General features: G+C 46.0%; 1 protein-coding gene across 2 annotated transcripts in view; it reads left to right on the top strand.

The window, feature by feature from the left end:
• LOC138580089 (C-type lectin domain family 2 member B-like) overlaps positions 1-14,837 on the top strand; it is a 137,919-nt gene that overhangs the window by 65,959 nt on the left and 57,123 nt on the right. The window contains exon 3 of one of the 2 annotated variants that reach the window (XM_069650363.1): positions 10,616-10,666. The exons of the other annotated variant lie outside the window; for it this stretch is intronic. Within the exon in view, the coding sequence (XP_069506464.1) occupies positions 10,616-10,666 (51 nt within the window). The remainder of the gene's footprint in view (positions 1-10,615; positions 10,667-14,837) is intronic. 2 annotated transcript variants of the gene reach the window in all.

Genomic DNA, 14,837 nt, shown 5'->3' with positions numbered 1-14,837 from the left:
GGCCTTAGTGTTTGAGTGCCTCTTGTTCATTTAGGAGCCCCCAGTCACGTAGGTAAACAATCCATGCTTCTAAAAGGCTTGCTGCGCTCAACCACATTGTGCTGATTTAAAAGGCCACTATGAGTTACAAAATCAGACAGTAACCGTGCTTCGAGGCTTACATCCCAACCGCCCACAAAATGCCACCTAGTGATTTAATTGCGCCTCCCAGTTCCAGGGGTGAGTTTTGTGCGTGGGGCGCCCTTATAAAGGTGGGAGAGGTGGAGTGGGCCTGTTAATATTTGTGCATGAAGCTAAATGCTCTAGAGCGCGTGTTTATGATGTCAAGGCCTGCTGGTCATATAGGCTTTGCGGAAGAAAGCAGGGCAATGGCTTACATGCCTGCCCATGGTTTAAGCTCATTTGCGTGGTGATTGGAGTTTTTATTTTTCGAGACATGTTTTTACGCAATGTTTTTGGTAACCGCATTTCTGGATCATTTACTACATAACATATTTGAAATGTAGCCACTTTTGAAATTGACACATCCTGTCGCCCCCTAGAGGTCCCACCTGCATTTTCTAGCACAGTGTATAATATCGAGGTTAGTGCAGCAGCTTGCCATCCATAGAAGCATGACCCACAGCAGTAACGAGAGCACAAGAAACTCCCTGCTCTGCTTGCGACAATGGCGCTTTGTTTGACGTGGATATTTGAGTTCACAATGCTGCAAGAGTCTGCATTTTGTGTTTTCTTTAAGCGGGTGAGCACTTCTTTTGTTTAGAAGATTGGAGAAGCCCCCACCTTATGCAATCACGTGCGAAAGGCAGAGGCGTTGCTAGGGGGGCTGAGCGGGCTATAGGCCTGGGTATTCTGGTTGTAGCCCTGGATAGAAGCTCAGGGGTTATAACCAAAAAGGCTAGCTAGCCCCCAGTCCTGACAGTCCCAACATTGGCATAGCCCTGGATCTTTTCCAGACCTAGCAACACCCCTGGCGGAAGGTATGAGCCCCATGTAGGAGACCATGTTTTGGGAGAGGATTCAATGGCCTACTTAGTCAGGCATATTCAAGGCGTCAAGGTTCACTTCCTGTGTTTGTGTGAACAGCTGAAGTCGCATGAGTGATCCAGAATTTGAAATCCTCAAGTTCTAATACAGTTTTCCGAGACGCATACTGTGCTACCATTTGCCGTTTGCTGTCGCAAGTCAATGAGGGCTATCCTCCGAAGCGGGAACCAAGGGTTATAGGCAGGGGGGCTAACAAATACACTTGCGGTATCAGTGACGCTAATTTTGCATATGCAGGAGAAGATGCCAGCCCTCCCGATATGATATGATAGGTTATTTATAACGTGCTTAATACCCAGAGGTTTCTAAGCGCGGACCCCGGGATCAAACCTGTGTTGCTCTGCGTCATCTTGCTTCTAAAGCGAGCATGTTGCCCATGAGCTATCCTCCTGTCGCAGAGAATTGATTATGTGACTGTCAGCATGTTGCCTCATGTGTAGGTACTAAAGGAGCATTTGCCAGGCACAGCTATCGTGTGCCCACATACTCAACATTTTTCAGCGTTTACCGTTTCATTGGTAGTTAGGAAAAGCCCAAACTGTTGGCATTGCCAATGCTTGTTTATTAATGAGGACAGACTGTAGTGCATAGTAGGAATAAAAAGGCAAAGAACTGTGCAAGTTGCACCCACGTTTCCAACTACCTGGAAGCAGGGCCATTTTAAAGGAGAGTTCCGGGACTTTTTTTTTATTGTCCCTACGGGTCGGCCATGTGTTTGTAAGCATAAATCGGTAGATCGTAGGAAACTTTCCTATGGACCTTACCCGACTTTTCGCCCCTTATCGCACTCGAAATCAGCCTCCATTTTGTGATAATCCTATCATTCCGCCGCATCGACCTGGCTCACCTGCCTTTGCGGCACTAAATCAAATCCCCCGCCCCTGAGCCTGACATCAGCAGACGCGTACTGCCCATTTCAAGCACGTCTCGTGTCAACAATCGCTGCGCCTCAGCTATTGACGTGTTGCCATGGAAATGGCAGGACGCCTCTTTCCCCAATAAGTATAAACAGACCGTTTCACAACATACAGCAGCAGATTTTCGATTCCATTCCTCTCTCTGTGTTACTTTGAGTATTCTGTGACTCGTTTCAGTGCTCTGGTCAGCTACCTTCGCCGCTTGTAGCCCGTGTGAACAGATACCAGTACCACCGCTATAAATTATTTTACTATCTTTACCGCACAATGGCCACAATAATGCCGTATATGTACGAGCCCGAGTACACCGAGGAAGAACTACTGGAAAGGCAAGCACGCGAAAACGATGGGGATTCGGACGGCAGTTGGGAGGACCAGTCAACGGATGAAGAGCCTGGACCATGTCGCATGGACGGCGTCTCCACCTGGTGCACGTGCAATCGGTGCGAGCTAATGCCAACTGAGGAGGAGAACTGCTGCTGCCGTGAAAATTCCGGGTGCTTGGCCTACATTTCGGAAAGCGAGCAAAGTCAGCAGGAAGGCGAGCAAAGTCCGCAATGCATCACCGAGCTGCCAGAGTTCAGGGAAGCCTGCCTCTCACGGACAGTGTTGAGGATGATGATGGTGCTTATGCACGAACTTCGTGGCACTGTTCGTCCGCGTAATCCGAGTAACGAGTAAGTATACTCTGTTTGTGATGTCAGTGATGCCACCACTATTTCATGGTCGTCTCCCACATATAAAATTACATTTACATATCATTGGAACGCATGTAAATTGGTTCCATATAGTGCATTTTCTAGATATAATTTTTTTCTAAGAAAAATGACATGTGTTACCTGAATCGACATTGATAAGAAAGTTTGGTCAGTTTAATACAGTTTGCATCTTTTTTTTTCACAGGTGGTACAGGCTGGTGGCCTATCGTTGCTTCACTTGGTGGCTTCACGGGAGGCTCGGACACCGCGTTCGGAGAGTAATACCTGCCTGTGCGGTACTTGCCATTAGACAACATTTCCCCAGTGACAGTGGACAATACCGCGGATTTTCCCTCGATGTGCTGCAACCTCAACTTTACAATGTGTAATGTTTATTATTTATGTTTAATTAAAATCTAAAATAAAGCCCAACATATATTTTAACAATGGTTGTTTTGATTTTTTAAATGAATCTAGTGTATATTCTCCTGGGAGGGTGAGGTATTTATAAACTCACCCCCCTGCCTTCCATGTAGTAGATCCTGCAGCCATCCTCTTACATTCAGTTAGATGGCCTCTCCTTGGTGAGGCCCTGCGGCAAACGGGTCTTGTCTGCACGACCACCGCCCCGATCCACCCCCCGCCCTATCAAAGGCAGTTCGCACCGGGGTACTTGAGCTGCTGGCAAGTGGAGCTGTCAGGGAGCGATAAAGGCCAAGAGGTGCCAAAGACCATGTACACTTCAAAGTGGTCTATAGAGCATGGGTTTGTTGTTCCCATGTCTACCTCCAGACCCCGTGTCTCCTGCCAAGCATCCCCCTCACGCTGGACGGCCCCCTGCAATCCACATAAGTGTGTCTCCATTCACGAGTCTTCCTGTGTCTTGTCTGCACGACCACCGCCCCGATCCACCCCCCGCCCTATCAAAGGCAGTTCGCACCGGGGTACTTGAGCTGCTGGCAAGTGGAGCTGTCAGGGAGCGATAAAGGCCAAGAGGTGCCAAAGACCATGTACACTTCAAAGTGGTCTATAGAGCATGGGTTTGTTGTTCCCATGTCTACCTCCAGACCCCGTGTCTCCTGCCAAGCATCCCCCTCACGCTGGACGGCCCCCTGCAATCCACATAAGTGTGTCTCCATTCACGAGTCTTCCTGTGTCTTGTCTGCACGACCACCGCCCCGATCCACCCCCCGCCCTATCAAAGGCAGTTCGCACCGGGGTACTTGAGCTGCTGGCAAGTGGAGCTGTCAGGGAGCGATAAAGGCCAAGAGGTGCCAAAGACCATGTACACTTCAAAGTGGTCTATAGAGCATGGGTTTGTTGTTCCCATGTCTACCTCCAGACCCCGTGTCTCCTGCCAAGCATCCCCCTCACGCTGGACGGCCCCCTGCAATCCACATAATGCCACGACATATACACGTCATTCATTCACAAACACACCCCTGGTTCGAATTCTTTATAACCCACCTCATATTTCTAATGAGAACTTCTTTGCGCTTTGCTAGTCAACCCGTGAAGGTGCTGGTTATCTGCTCTTCGTCTCTGTGAACTTCCGTGACCACTTTGAGCAAACTCGTCAGTTTGCAACCTGTGAACTGCTCCCTGTTCTACGACAAGAAACTACTCTGATCCCTGCATCTAACTGTTTGTTCGTCAAGGTAAGTCCATGTACCATAATCATTTTGCGTCCAATTTTTTAATTTATATCTATTTGCTAGTAGTCATCAAATTGCATCCATGTTTTCTTTTCGTTCACGACAGTACATGCAAGGAACTAGTCACATGTTCTGAGTTTAGTCAAATTACTTTTTCTATTTTTTGAAAGTTATTGAAATACTTATCCGCATGTGAATAACGTGTATAGTTCCAAGAACCAAAACGGACCTTGCATTGAACCTTTTATGTGTCATTTACTGTTTTAACACATTGGTATTCATAGAGAATTGTTGATCTTTACTTTTCAGAACTTTCCATAATGCCTGCCTGTTCCATTGGCGGTTGCCCTTCGAAGACCCATAACAAATCTGAAGGTACTATAATGCATGTTTTCCCTAAGACAATAGATCAGATAAGAGGATGGGTCCGATATTGCGGATATCCAGCCTCTGAGCTAGAAAGTAGAGTCCTAGAAGTCTTTGCGGACAAGAGGGGTGATCGATACCGCATCTGCAGCAGGCACTTTAGCCCAGACATGTACTCCACATCATTGCTAATAAAGAAGAAAACACCGCGAGCGAGGCGAAAATTGCTCTCAACCGCTATTCCCACTCTATTCGTCCACATGCCTCCACTGGTGAGTCAAGTTTACGGATCTAGTTCTCGGCCTTGCGGTAGTGTGTAGCAGTAGCTAACAATAATTTCCCCATTTATGTATCCACTCAATATGAAGGCGGAAGATTCTCCATCCGTGTCGTTATTGCAGTCATCAGCCACTTCAAGCGCCTATCGGGTAATCTTACTTAGCTATTCTGACACTGACTTGTTTTAGGCATGTAAATCAATAGTTTTAATTGATCGTGTAATTATTTTACCTAATGGTACACCCTTGTACTCGTCCTCTAGTCTTTGTTTTCAGTTATAATTATTGTTATCCAAAATAATGCAAGTACTGTCTTTCAGGGAGATGCTGAGGAGTCCAACGCATTGACGACAACCGTAGATGTCACTCAGATGCTCGAGGTACGTTTCTTTCGTTTTTAGCCATTGATATGTCCTTCTGTCGTCGCCCTCCTATTTGTCTTCTTTTTTCAATATTGTGTTCATTACTAATGAAAGTCCTATGTTTCAGGGAGTCGATGGAGCATTAGTCCAAGTAGAAGGGGGAGCATGCAGTTACGGGTCGGCGCAACAGCTTGCAGAAGTGTGCACCGCAGTTACATCGTCCCTTGATGTTCTTATGCATTTCGAGGTATGGATACTGACAGTTCGATCAAGCGAAATCATATGACGTGATTACATCCGCTATACTTCCTTCTTTATTAACGCAAGTACTATGTTTCAGGGAGATGACGGAGCTTCTTCTACAAGAACATCACCCCTAGTAGTTGATGCAGATCTCTGGGTGGTGACACTTCCAACGATCGAGCAAATCGAATCATATTTACATATCCATTATTTATTTTAGACAACTGATCATTTGTGCAGGTCTATTTAGATGAGCCGTTGACGCCTGCTCAAAGTTTATGTTCTTTTTAACAAAATAGAAAAGCATACTAATGCAATTACTGTGTTTCAGGGAGTTGCTGAAGCGTCATCTTCAATAATATCATCAATGGAAGTCTATGCGGAGCCCGAGGTATGGATCTTGACAGTTCAATCTAACTAGATCAACAATGCGTGAACTATTGTCGTTTGAATGTTCTACACAATGCGTTCATTCGTGTTTTGCTATTGAGATGTACGTATGGGTATTGGTCCCCAAGTACATTTTGTGTTTTCAATATTATTATACATACTAATGAAAGTTCTATGTTTCAGGGAGTCGATGGAGCCTCAGTGAGTGATGGATGTGCTTATCATGAAAATATAGTCGTTGCAGCGCGAGAGGAAGTGGAGACATGCACACACGAGTCGGAGCAACAGCGTCCAGATGTTGAAGTTCGAGGCAAGAAAGTTTCAAAGAAAAGAAAGCAAAAGAAGGTTAGTGTCCTGTTCACTATATTATGTTGTCTTTCACTGTCAATAGTTCAATACTGTAAGTTGTGTTTAAACTGAACATCCCTTTTCTAATCTGTCCTCTAGTTGCGAGTGGGTGTAAGAACTAAATCTACACAGACAGTGAAGCGAACGAGAGATGTTGCTTGTCAAACCTTTTGGCAGGGACTTGAGACTGGAGATGCATCGTGCCAATGGGAAGAATATGAAGTGATTGACAACGGAGCTATACCACCACCAGCCATTGATAGTGAATGTCCTCCTGGTAGTTTGGATGCAGTCGGAGATCAATTCACAGAATCCACACCCGCAAAAAATAAGAGCGCGCGAAAGTTGAAGACATTGTTTTTTTCTCCCATCTCCGGACAAGGAACAGATGTTGCAATGGAAGAGAATGACGTGGACGACAATGAAACACCATCAATATCACTCAGCATAGCGGAAGACGATATCAGAGATTGTACCTTTCATGCGAGTGACATGTCCTCAACGTTACAGGCCGAACCAGCTGGGATGCAGAGTGAAAGTATAAGGAAAGAGGCCAAATTCATTGTATTCGATAGCTGTTTGATGGATATTATTATGATGATGAAATGTGGGCATTCGGTTGGTGGGGAAGTATGTGGGGAGCCATTGATTAATGTGACTCGTGCAATTCGAGGCACTAACCTTAAAATACATGCCACCTGTACACAATATCATCCGTTCGCATGGTCTGCACAACCCATGCTGGGGCAACTGCCAGCAGGCAATCTACTTTGTGCAGCGGCCGCACTTTTTAGTGGTTCAAGTTTTAAAAAGTTACAGTATTTCTTTCAGTTTGTGGGAATCCATTTCATTGCGAAAAGTCAGTTCTACAAATACCAAACCGATTATCTATTTCCAGCCATCAGCGAAGCTTGGAGAATGGAAAAAATGTCAATGGAAAGTACATTCGCGGGCAAACGCTTCAGGCTAGCCGGTGATGGACAGTGCGACAGCCCAGGATTTTCAGCCAAGTACTGCACCTACCACTTTCAGGACATGGAAAGTAAGAAAATTGTGAGTTCGGTGGTCGTGCAGGTGTCACAAAGTACATCCTCAGTGGCCATGGAGAAAGTTGGCTTTGTAGCATCATTGCAAGAACTACAATCGCGGGGAATGGTGATCGACCTGATAGCCACGGACAGACACGTTTCAATTGCCAAGACAATGAGAGAACAGTACAAAAATATAAATCACCAATTTGACGTTTGGCATCTTGCAAAATCAATCAATAAAAAATTGTCTGCTGCAGGTAAAAAAAAAGAATTGCAAGGTATTTCACAGTGGTCCAAGTCAATCAGCAACCATCTTTGGTGGAGCTCAAAAACATGTGAAGGGTCGTTGGAAATTCTACTGGAAAAATGGCGGTCAGTAATGTTGCACTGTAGCAACGTACATCGATGGTCGACAAATGAGCATTTCCACAAATGTGAACATGGCCATTTGTCCACAGAGGAGGCACGGAAGAAGAAGTGGTTGATTCCTTCATCACCCACTCACAAAGCCATTGAAAAGATTGTATTTGATAAAACTATAACAAAAGCTTTGAGGGGACTCACGGAATTCTGCCACACAGGAGATTTGGAGGTGTTCCACAATATGTGCCTCAAGTACAGGCCCAAAAGATTGCATTTTGGCATGGAAGGCATGATAAATCGGACTCTTTTAGCGGTCTTGGCACATAACCATAATGTTGGCCGTCAACAAAGTAGGACGACCGGAACTTTAGGGACGCTTCGCTACAATAAGGCCTTCACTAAAAGAAGTAAACAATGGGTGATCAAACCAGTGTTTGAGGATATGCAATATGAGTTTATTGAGAGACTTATCGTAGATGTCCTCGATAGGCACATACATGGAGTGGTGAACGAACCTATGCAGGGGACAACTGCATTGCCACCCAACATTGCCTCTGTTCCATGTCCACCTAAAGCAGAGCTCATTGAGAAATACACATCACGGTTTAAATGATTGTAATTTGATTGTCTGTTCTCTCGAGTCTCCTCATGTTGCAGGCCCATTGCAATTAAACCAAACAGTAATATAAATCATTTTTACAAAAATTATAGAATGTTTCCGTATTGCAAAAACATGGCCGACCCATAGGGACAATAAAAAAAAAGGCACGCAGACAAGATGTCCCTAAAACTAACTGCAGCTAACTAGAAATGTGTGCTCGCTCAAAGTGAAGGTCAGCTGCTTTGATGTTTTGCTCGGGTGGCGGAACGGCCCACGACCCAGTATAAGGTTCTATTGTGATTTGACCTTGACAGGCCGGGACCATCCTGAAAGACTAAGAAAAGATAATGAATAAAATTTCAGAAACGAAACGATGAGCCACGTTCATTAGAAGAAGTAACGTCGGCAAAGAAGGAGTGGTGTTTCGGGTCTGCCCTACACAGAGACACAATGGAAAATGCAAATATAATGTAAGTAACTTTTGATGAGTTTATACCGCAATTTCATTACTATACAGTGGCTTTAAAGACGGGTTCAGTTGTACTTGTTCGTTCTATGTGGCATATTGTTTTCTACCGCGCACTATCTTGAGGAGAAACATCTGCTTTTACTGAAGCACCTCAAAACCTTCCTCTTTGCTTCTGCTTTCTCTCTCCCTCTCCCCTGCTACAACTGGTCCACTGTCTGCGACCTCAGTCCTGGGCCCTTCCACTCTCCACCTGCACTCCCCCCCCCCTCCATGCCTCGCCACGCCTTTAAACACTTGTGTACACCCAGTAGCGCTGTCCTCGCTATGAAATGAATAATTTTAATAAGGATCTGATGGTGAGACTAATTTCATTTTTTATGTTTTTAGGTACATCATTCACTACTGTCTGTGTCACGAGTACCAGACACCGGCGGACGGCTTCTACAGCCGCCAGTTGCTTCTCCGCGTGAACAACGTTACCACCCTGACCATTTTATGGGACGATCGCCAAGTACAAGTATGCCCTTACGCGGTACTAACGGTTAGATGCAACATACCTACCATTGTGGTGGCCTAGCGCCTCGTTGTTGGAACAGCCATGCGATTATCAGTGCGACAGAAGAGCTTATTTTTATCGTAAACCAACACCCTGTGTACTGCACACGAACATCGCTTCCCTCAAGACGAACTAATTTGGATCGAGAGCAAAGAAAAATGCAAATCGCTGAATATTCTCTAAACATTTGATGTCCAATAAACGTACTTTGCCAAATGTACAATCTTGCCGTTTGCTTTTAAACCACGGTTTCACATTCCGAATTGTGGTGCTGTATTGTGAGATGCTCTAAGACCCTGTGTACAGCAAAGGACCATCGCGTTCCTCAATACGAACTTTTTGGAACATGAGCAAATAAAAATGCAAATCGCTGAATATTCTCTAAACATTTGATGTCAAATAAATGTACTTTACCACATTTACAATCTTGCGGTTTGATTTCAAAGTACAGTTTCATATTCCGAATTGTGGTGCGCTGTATTGTGAGCTGATCTGTGTTGATTTCCGGGGTCTGTGTGGAGTCGCGTAGAAGACGCCTGGGCGCGTTTGCCTACGCAGCACAGTCACGTCACGGATAGAGGCGGGGAATATGAATGTTTTGATAAAGTCTGTTTCAGGGGCGGGGGATTTGATTTAGTGCCGCAAAGGCAGGTGAGCCAGGTCGATGCGGCGGAATGATAGGATTATCACAAAATGGAGGCTGATTTCGAGTGCGATAAGGGGCGAAAAGTCGGGTAAGGTCCATAGGAAAGTTTCCTACGATCTACCGATTTATGCTTACAAACACATGGCCGACCCGTAGGGACAATAAAAAAAAAGTCCCGGAACTCTCCTTTAACAGTTTCTGGGGCTCGGGCACAACAGCCTTTTCCCCCCTGAAATCCATGCCCCCTCCCAATCTGCCAAATGAAGGGATTACATAACTCAAGTGAAATTCAACAAACTCATCTAGGCTTTAAATGTATTATCAAGTTAATAAAATATAAACATTACACATATCTGTGACCTGTTTCCCCAAGAGGGTGCTATATTGAAGACACTTTCACTTTGTTTTTCGACTAATATATTCATTTTGAAAGAAAATAAAGGAACATCATTTTTAAGAAAGTATTTATTTAATAAAATGATAACCTAACAGTTGAACTTGACCATTTATTTTCTGTATGAATATGTCTAAAGTACAAAATGGCAGAGTAAATCATGGAGTAGCTTGGGAAGTTTCTGTTGTTGGCTTTATTTTGGAAGGTACCCGGGCGCCTCGTCCTAATTCATGTTTTTGTTGTTTTCACAGCGCGGCGTAATGCGTGTGGGGGAAGAGAGAACTTAGTTGCAATTGTGAGCAGTAAGTACCTACGGGTAACTGATAAATGATCAATGTGGAATCGGGGATCATTGAGGTGCCGGGTAACCAGTATAATCCCCAAAGTGGCAGGATTAGTGTGTCTCTACAGACCTCCGCGCTGCCTTTAACCTTTAGCCAAGTGCCTAAAAAACCCAATCTCCCAGATCATGGACAAAGGTAAGCCTGCCCTCCTCCTCCTTTTTGATCTATCAGCAGCCTTTGATCTGGTTGATCACAAGACTCTAACTACCCATCTCACTCAGGCAGCCCGTGTCTCTAAACAAGCAGCCTCTCGGATTCCTTCCTTCCTGGACGGCAGGGCCATGAATGTGTTCTCCAACATAGCAAACACCAAACCCACAACCATGCACTGCGGAGTACCCCAAAGCTCCTGTACAGCCCCTACCCTCTACAACCTATTTACTAAACCTCTCTTTGACCTACTTGACTCTATGGGGATAGCATATACAAATTATGCGGACGATACTCAAGTACTCCTACCACTATCTGGCTCCTATCACCAAGATGCCACGGCCTTACACAAAATCTATGCTACAATCCAAGCATGGATGGCTGTCAATGGCTTGTGCCTAAATGGGGATAAGACTGAAATCCTTATCCTCGGGCGTAAAGCCACAATAGCTAAGCTAAATCCTCAATACTCCAACTTTAACATAGATAATTCCACCATCACTGTCTCTTCCCCTGTCAAGACACTGGGTGTTTACATCAATGCTAATTTATCTATGAACAAACAAGTTAGCGCCATAGCCTCCGCGTCAGCATACAGCACCAAACGTATCAGTGCCATTAAATCCTAACTATCCAAACCCAATTGCCTTGCAATAGCCAAAGCATCCATATGTGCCAAACTCGACTATTGCAATGCTCAACTGGCTGGCACCTCCTCCAAGAACCTACACAAACTACAAACCACACAAAAAAAAGCTCTACAAGCTGCTATGAGCATCCCCAGAAGAGAACATGTATATCAAGCCAGACAAGCAGTGCAGTGGCTCCAGGTCAAAGACCGCATCACACTCAAAATCCTCACGATCACGCATAGATGCATCCACCGCACAGCTCCCACATACATATCAGAAGCTATATCAAGAACCGTATCTGCTAACCCAACCAGAACTCAGTATACCAAACAACTGCACATCCCCCGCATCCAGAGAGCCAAAGCCAGAGGGTTAGGCTTCTCATACATTGCAAGCCAGAGAGTTAGGCTTCTCATACATTGCACCTAAACTATGTAACTCACTCCCTGCCCTCCTTAGAGCAGAATCATCCATCTATGCTTTCCGTAAAAATCTCAAAACCACTGTTCTTAACTAACTCTGTTAGCACCCTACTACCACTCTTCCTCAAAATTGTATATTGTAATATAAATGTAATGTAATCTGTGTACATATATCTTATTTCTAAACAATTCATATGACAACTGTATAATTATACTATACAAATATGCTCACTCTATGTAACAAGTGTCACGTGATAATTCTGTAACAGGTGCCACAATGCCACTGGGCTTTTGCACGCTATACAAATACGAATAAATATATAAATTTGCTTGAAGAAGAAAAAAGATATCCAAGTCTGCATCTCTGGGGCCACTAACAACATGGCAGAACTGTTCAAAATCCTTCTGCAGTCTCCACCTCTCCTCTGCCATCCCAGAACAACTGCACTCCACTGGCCTCTCACTTCATAACCAAAACTCAGGATATCCTGTCCTCACTCTCCTCTGCACCCCTCCCTTCTCCCTCACTCGCTCTCAGGCCTTCTTTGGCCCCCTTCTCCCCTTTCCTCCTACTCTCCTCTTTCTCGCCCATACCTCCGGATGAAATCTCTGAACAAGTCCTCTCTATGAAAGTCTCTGCCTTCTGCCACCCCTCCTGTGCAGCAAACTACTATCCTATCTCCATTACCCCCTTCGTGCACAAACTCCTGGAGTAGCGGGTCATCTCCCAGTTTACCCACCACACTGAATCTGTTGTTTGTCTCCACGACCACCAGTCTGGCTTCAGGGCAGCCAGAGGCACAGAAACTGCACTCCTGAACACCTGTGAAAACCTGCTCTCAAATATCAATTTCAACTGTCCTTCCGTTCTCATCCTCCTTCACATATCCTCTGCCTCTGATACGGTTAGTCAGGCCACCCTTATACATCTGGTCTGTGATACCCTTGGCATCACAGACCTGGTATTGGACAGGCTGAACTCCTTCCTCTCTGACCAACCTTCCCAGGTTCAACTGGACCCTTATCTCTCCCCCACCACACTCTCCACCTGCGGCGTCCCTCAAGGCTCTATCCGCTCGCGGTGGCTCTTCAACATCTACCTTGCCCCTCTGGCCCATTTGATCTCCGCCTCCTCTCATCACTTCCAGTGTTATGTGGACGACACGCAGCTCTTCTTCAATCTTGCATCCACTTTCTCCTCTTCTTCCTCTCTGATTCCTGACAGTCTAACTGCTATAACAATCTCTGCTTTCATGCCAGTAAGACTGAGATCTTCTCATTGGGACTCCAGCTCTCTCCTACCCTCTGGCCGCCCTTCATGGGCTCCCTCCCCTCACCTTCTTGTGAGGCAAAAACCTTGGTGTCATCTACAACTCCTCTCTCTCCTTCTTCTCCTCACATCGCGGACCTTGCCAAGAAGGCCCACTTCCAGCTGCACCTCCTCAGAGGCATTCTCCATTTCCTCACCTTCCCCCAGAAGCTCACTGTCCCCAGAGCTCTGGTTCTCTCAAGGCTGCATTCCTGCAACAACCTCTTCCTCACTCTGCCTAAATCCTCCCTTCGCCCCCTTCACCTAATCCAAAACAGGACTGCAAGACTTATCCTTGGCCTCAAGCCCAAGGACTGCATCTATCTAGCCCTAAAATCTCTCCACTGGCTCCCGGATTTTGCAAGGATCAAGTTCAAGACCCGTTGCATCATCCACAAAGCTTTATGGGGCCTGGGACCCCCCTACATCCAACTCTCTCCCTAAATACCTCCCTCCTAGAGCCCTTCAGTCTTCTAGCTCCAATGCTCTGCAGACCAGACGCTTTTCCAAGCAGAGAGTGGGGAGGGGGTAGATCTCTCTCCACTGCAGGAGCCTCCCTCTGGAATGGCCTCCCTGTCCCTCTCAGGCTTTTGCTGGATATCCTTAAGTTCAGCAACTTTCTCAAGACCCTCCTTTTCTCTTCCCCTCCTACCCCGCCAATGTCCCCCTCCACTGCATTTTGACAGGCTGCTTGGTTCCTTCTGAGTCATACAGGGCACCAGGCACTCCTTGCCCAGTCCAGCCCCAGCACTTTGTTCTCCCCTGACCTCCCCACCCCCAAACCTGCACTTGCCCTACTGAGCTCCCCCCCCCTGTACTAGCCTGACGGGGCCAAAACCCCTACAGCGCCCGATCCAGCCCTGTCCTCGCACATATCATGTGGACCCTCATTCCAAGCACTCCCAGCCTTCCCCTGGCACCTGGCCTCCCTGTAGCACTCACCTAGCCCAGGAGCCCTCTTCCCCACCTCCTCCTCGCGTGCTCTCCACTCTTCCCTTCCCATTTTAGCATTGACACCCCTCACTCGCCTGCACTTCTTTTTACTGCACTTGCACGATCCAAATGATACAAGGCCTCGTAGGACCTTTCCCCCCCTCACCTTGTGGCACCTTGAAACACCCTTTGTTTTATATGCGGATTATAAGTACCCAGTAAACAAATGAAATATCAATAAAGACCTCATGGGTCTCAGAAAGGTTGGATATCAAGAACGTGAGAGGCATAAAATAAAAGGGCTGCGTGTGAGAGAAAAGCAGGTGAGAAGGGGAGAGACTTGTGACAGATTGAGACGCCTAAAAAACGATACAGATACAGAGATGGAAGCCGCTGTTCAAGACCTCATGCGAGGAATGCAGGAACTAACCACGGAGGTACAGAACCTTGAGGCTGAGAAAGCTGCATTAAAACAACTAGTTTTGTCACGAAATTCTGCAACTAAGGAAAGCGTGTTATTGGGAGGAGTAGTGGACAAATATGATGGTTCTTCAAAGACTCTCCGTGCTTTCCTTGATCCATGTTTAGTGCACTTCACCTTCAAGCCCTACTACTTTTCCACTCCTAGAGCAAGGGTGGGGTTCATGATCTCACACCTCACTGGAAATACCTTGACCTGGGCA

Source organism: Ambystoma mexicanum, chromosome 3p, assembly GCF_040938575.1.
Source record: "Ambystoma mexicanum isolate Mex_15411 chromosome 3p, UKY_AmexF1_1, whole genome shotgun sequence".
Classification (NCBI taxonomy): domain Eukaryota; kingdom Metazoa; phylum Chordata; class Amphibia; order Caudata; family Ambystomatidae; genus Ambystoma; species Ambystoma mexicanum.
Note: the sequence above shows the minus strand (reverse complement) of the source record. Positions and strands in the feature narration are given on the sequence as shown.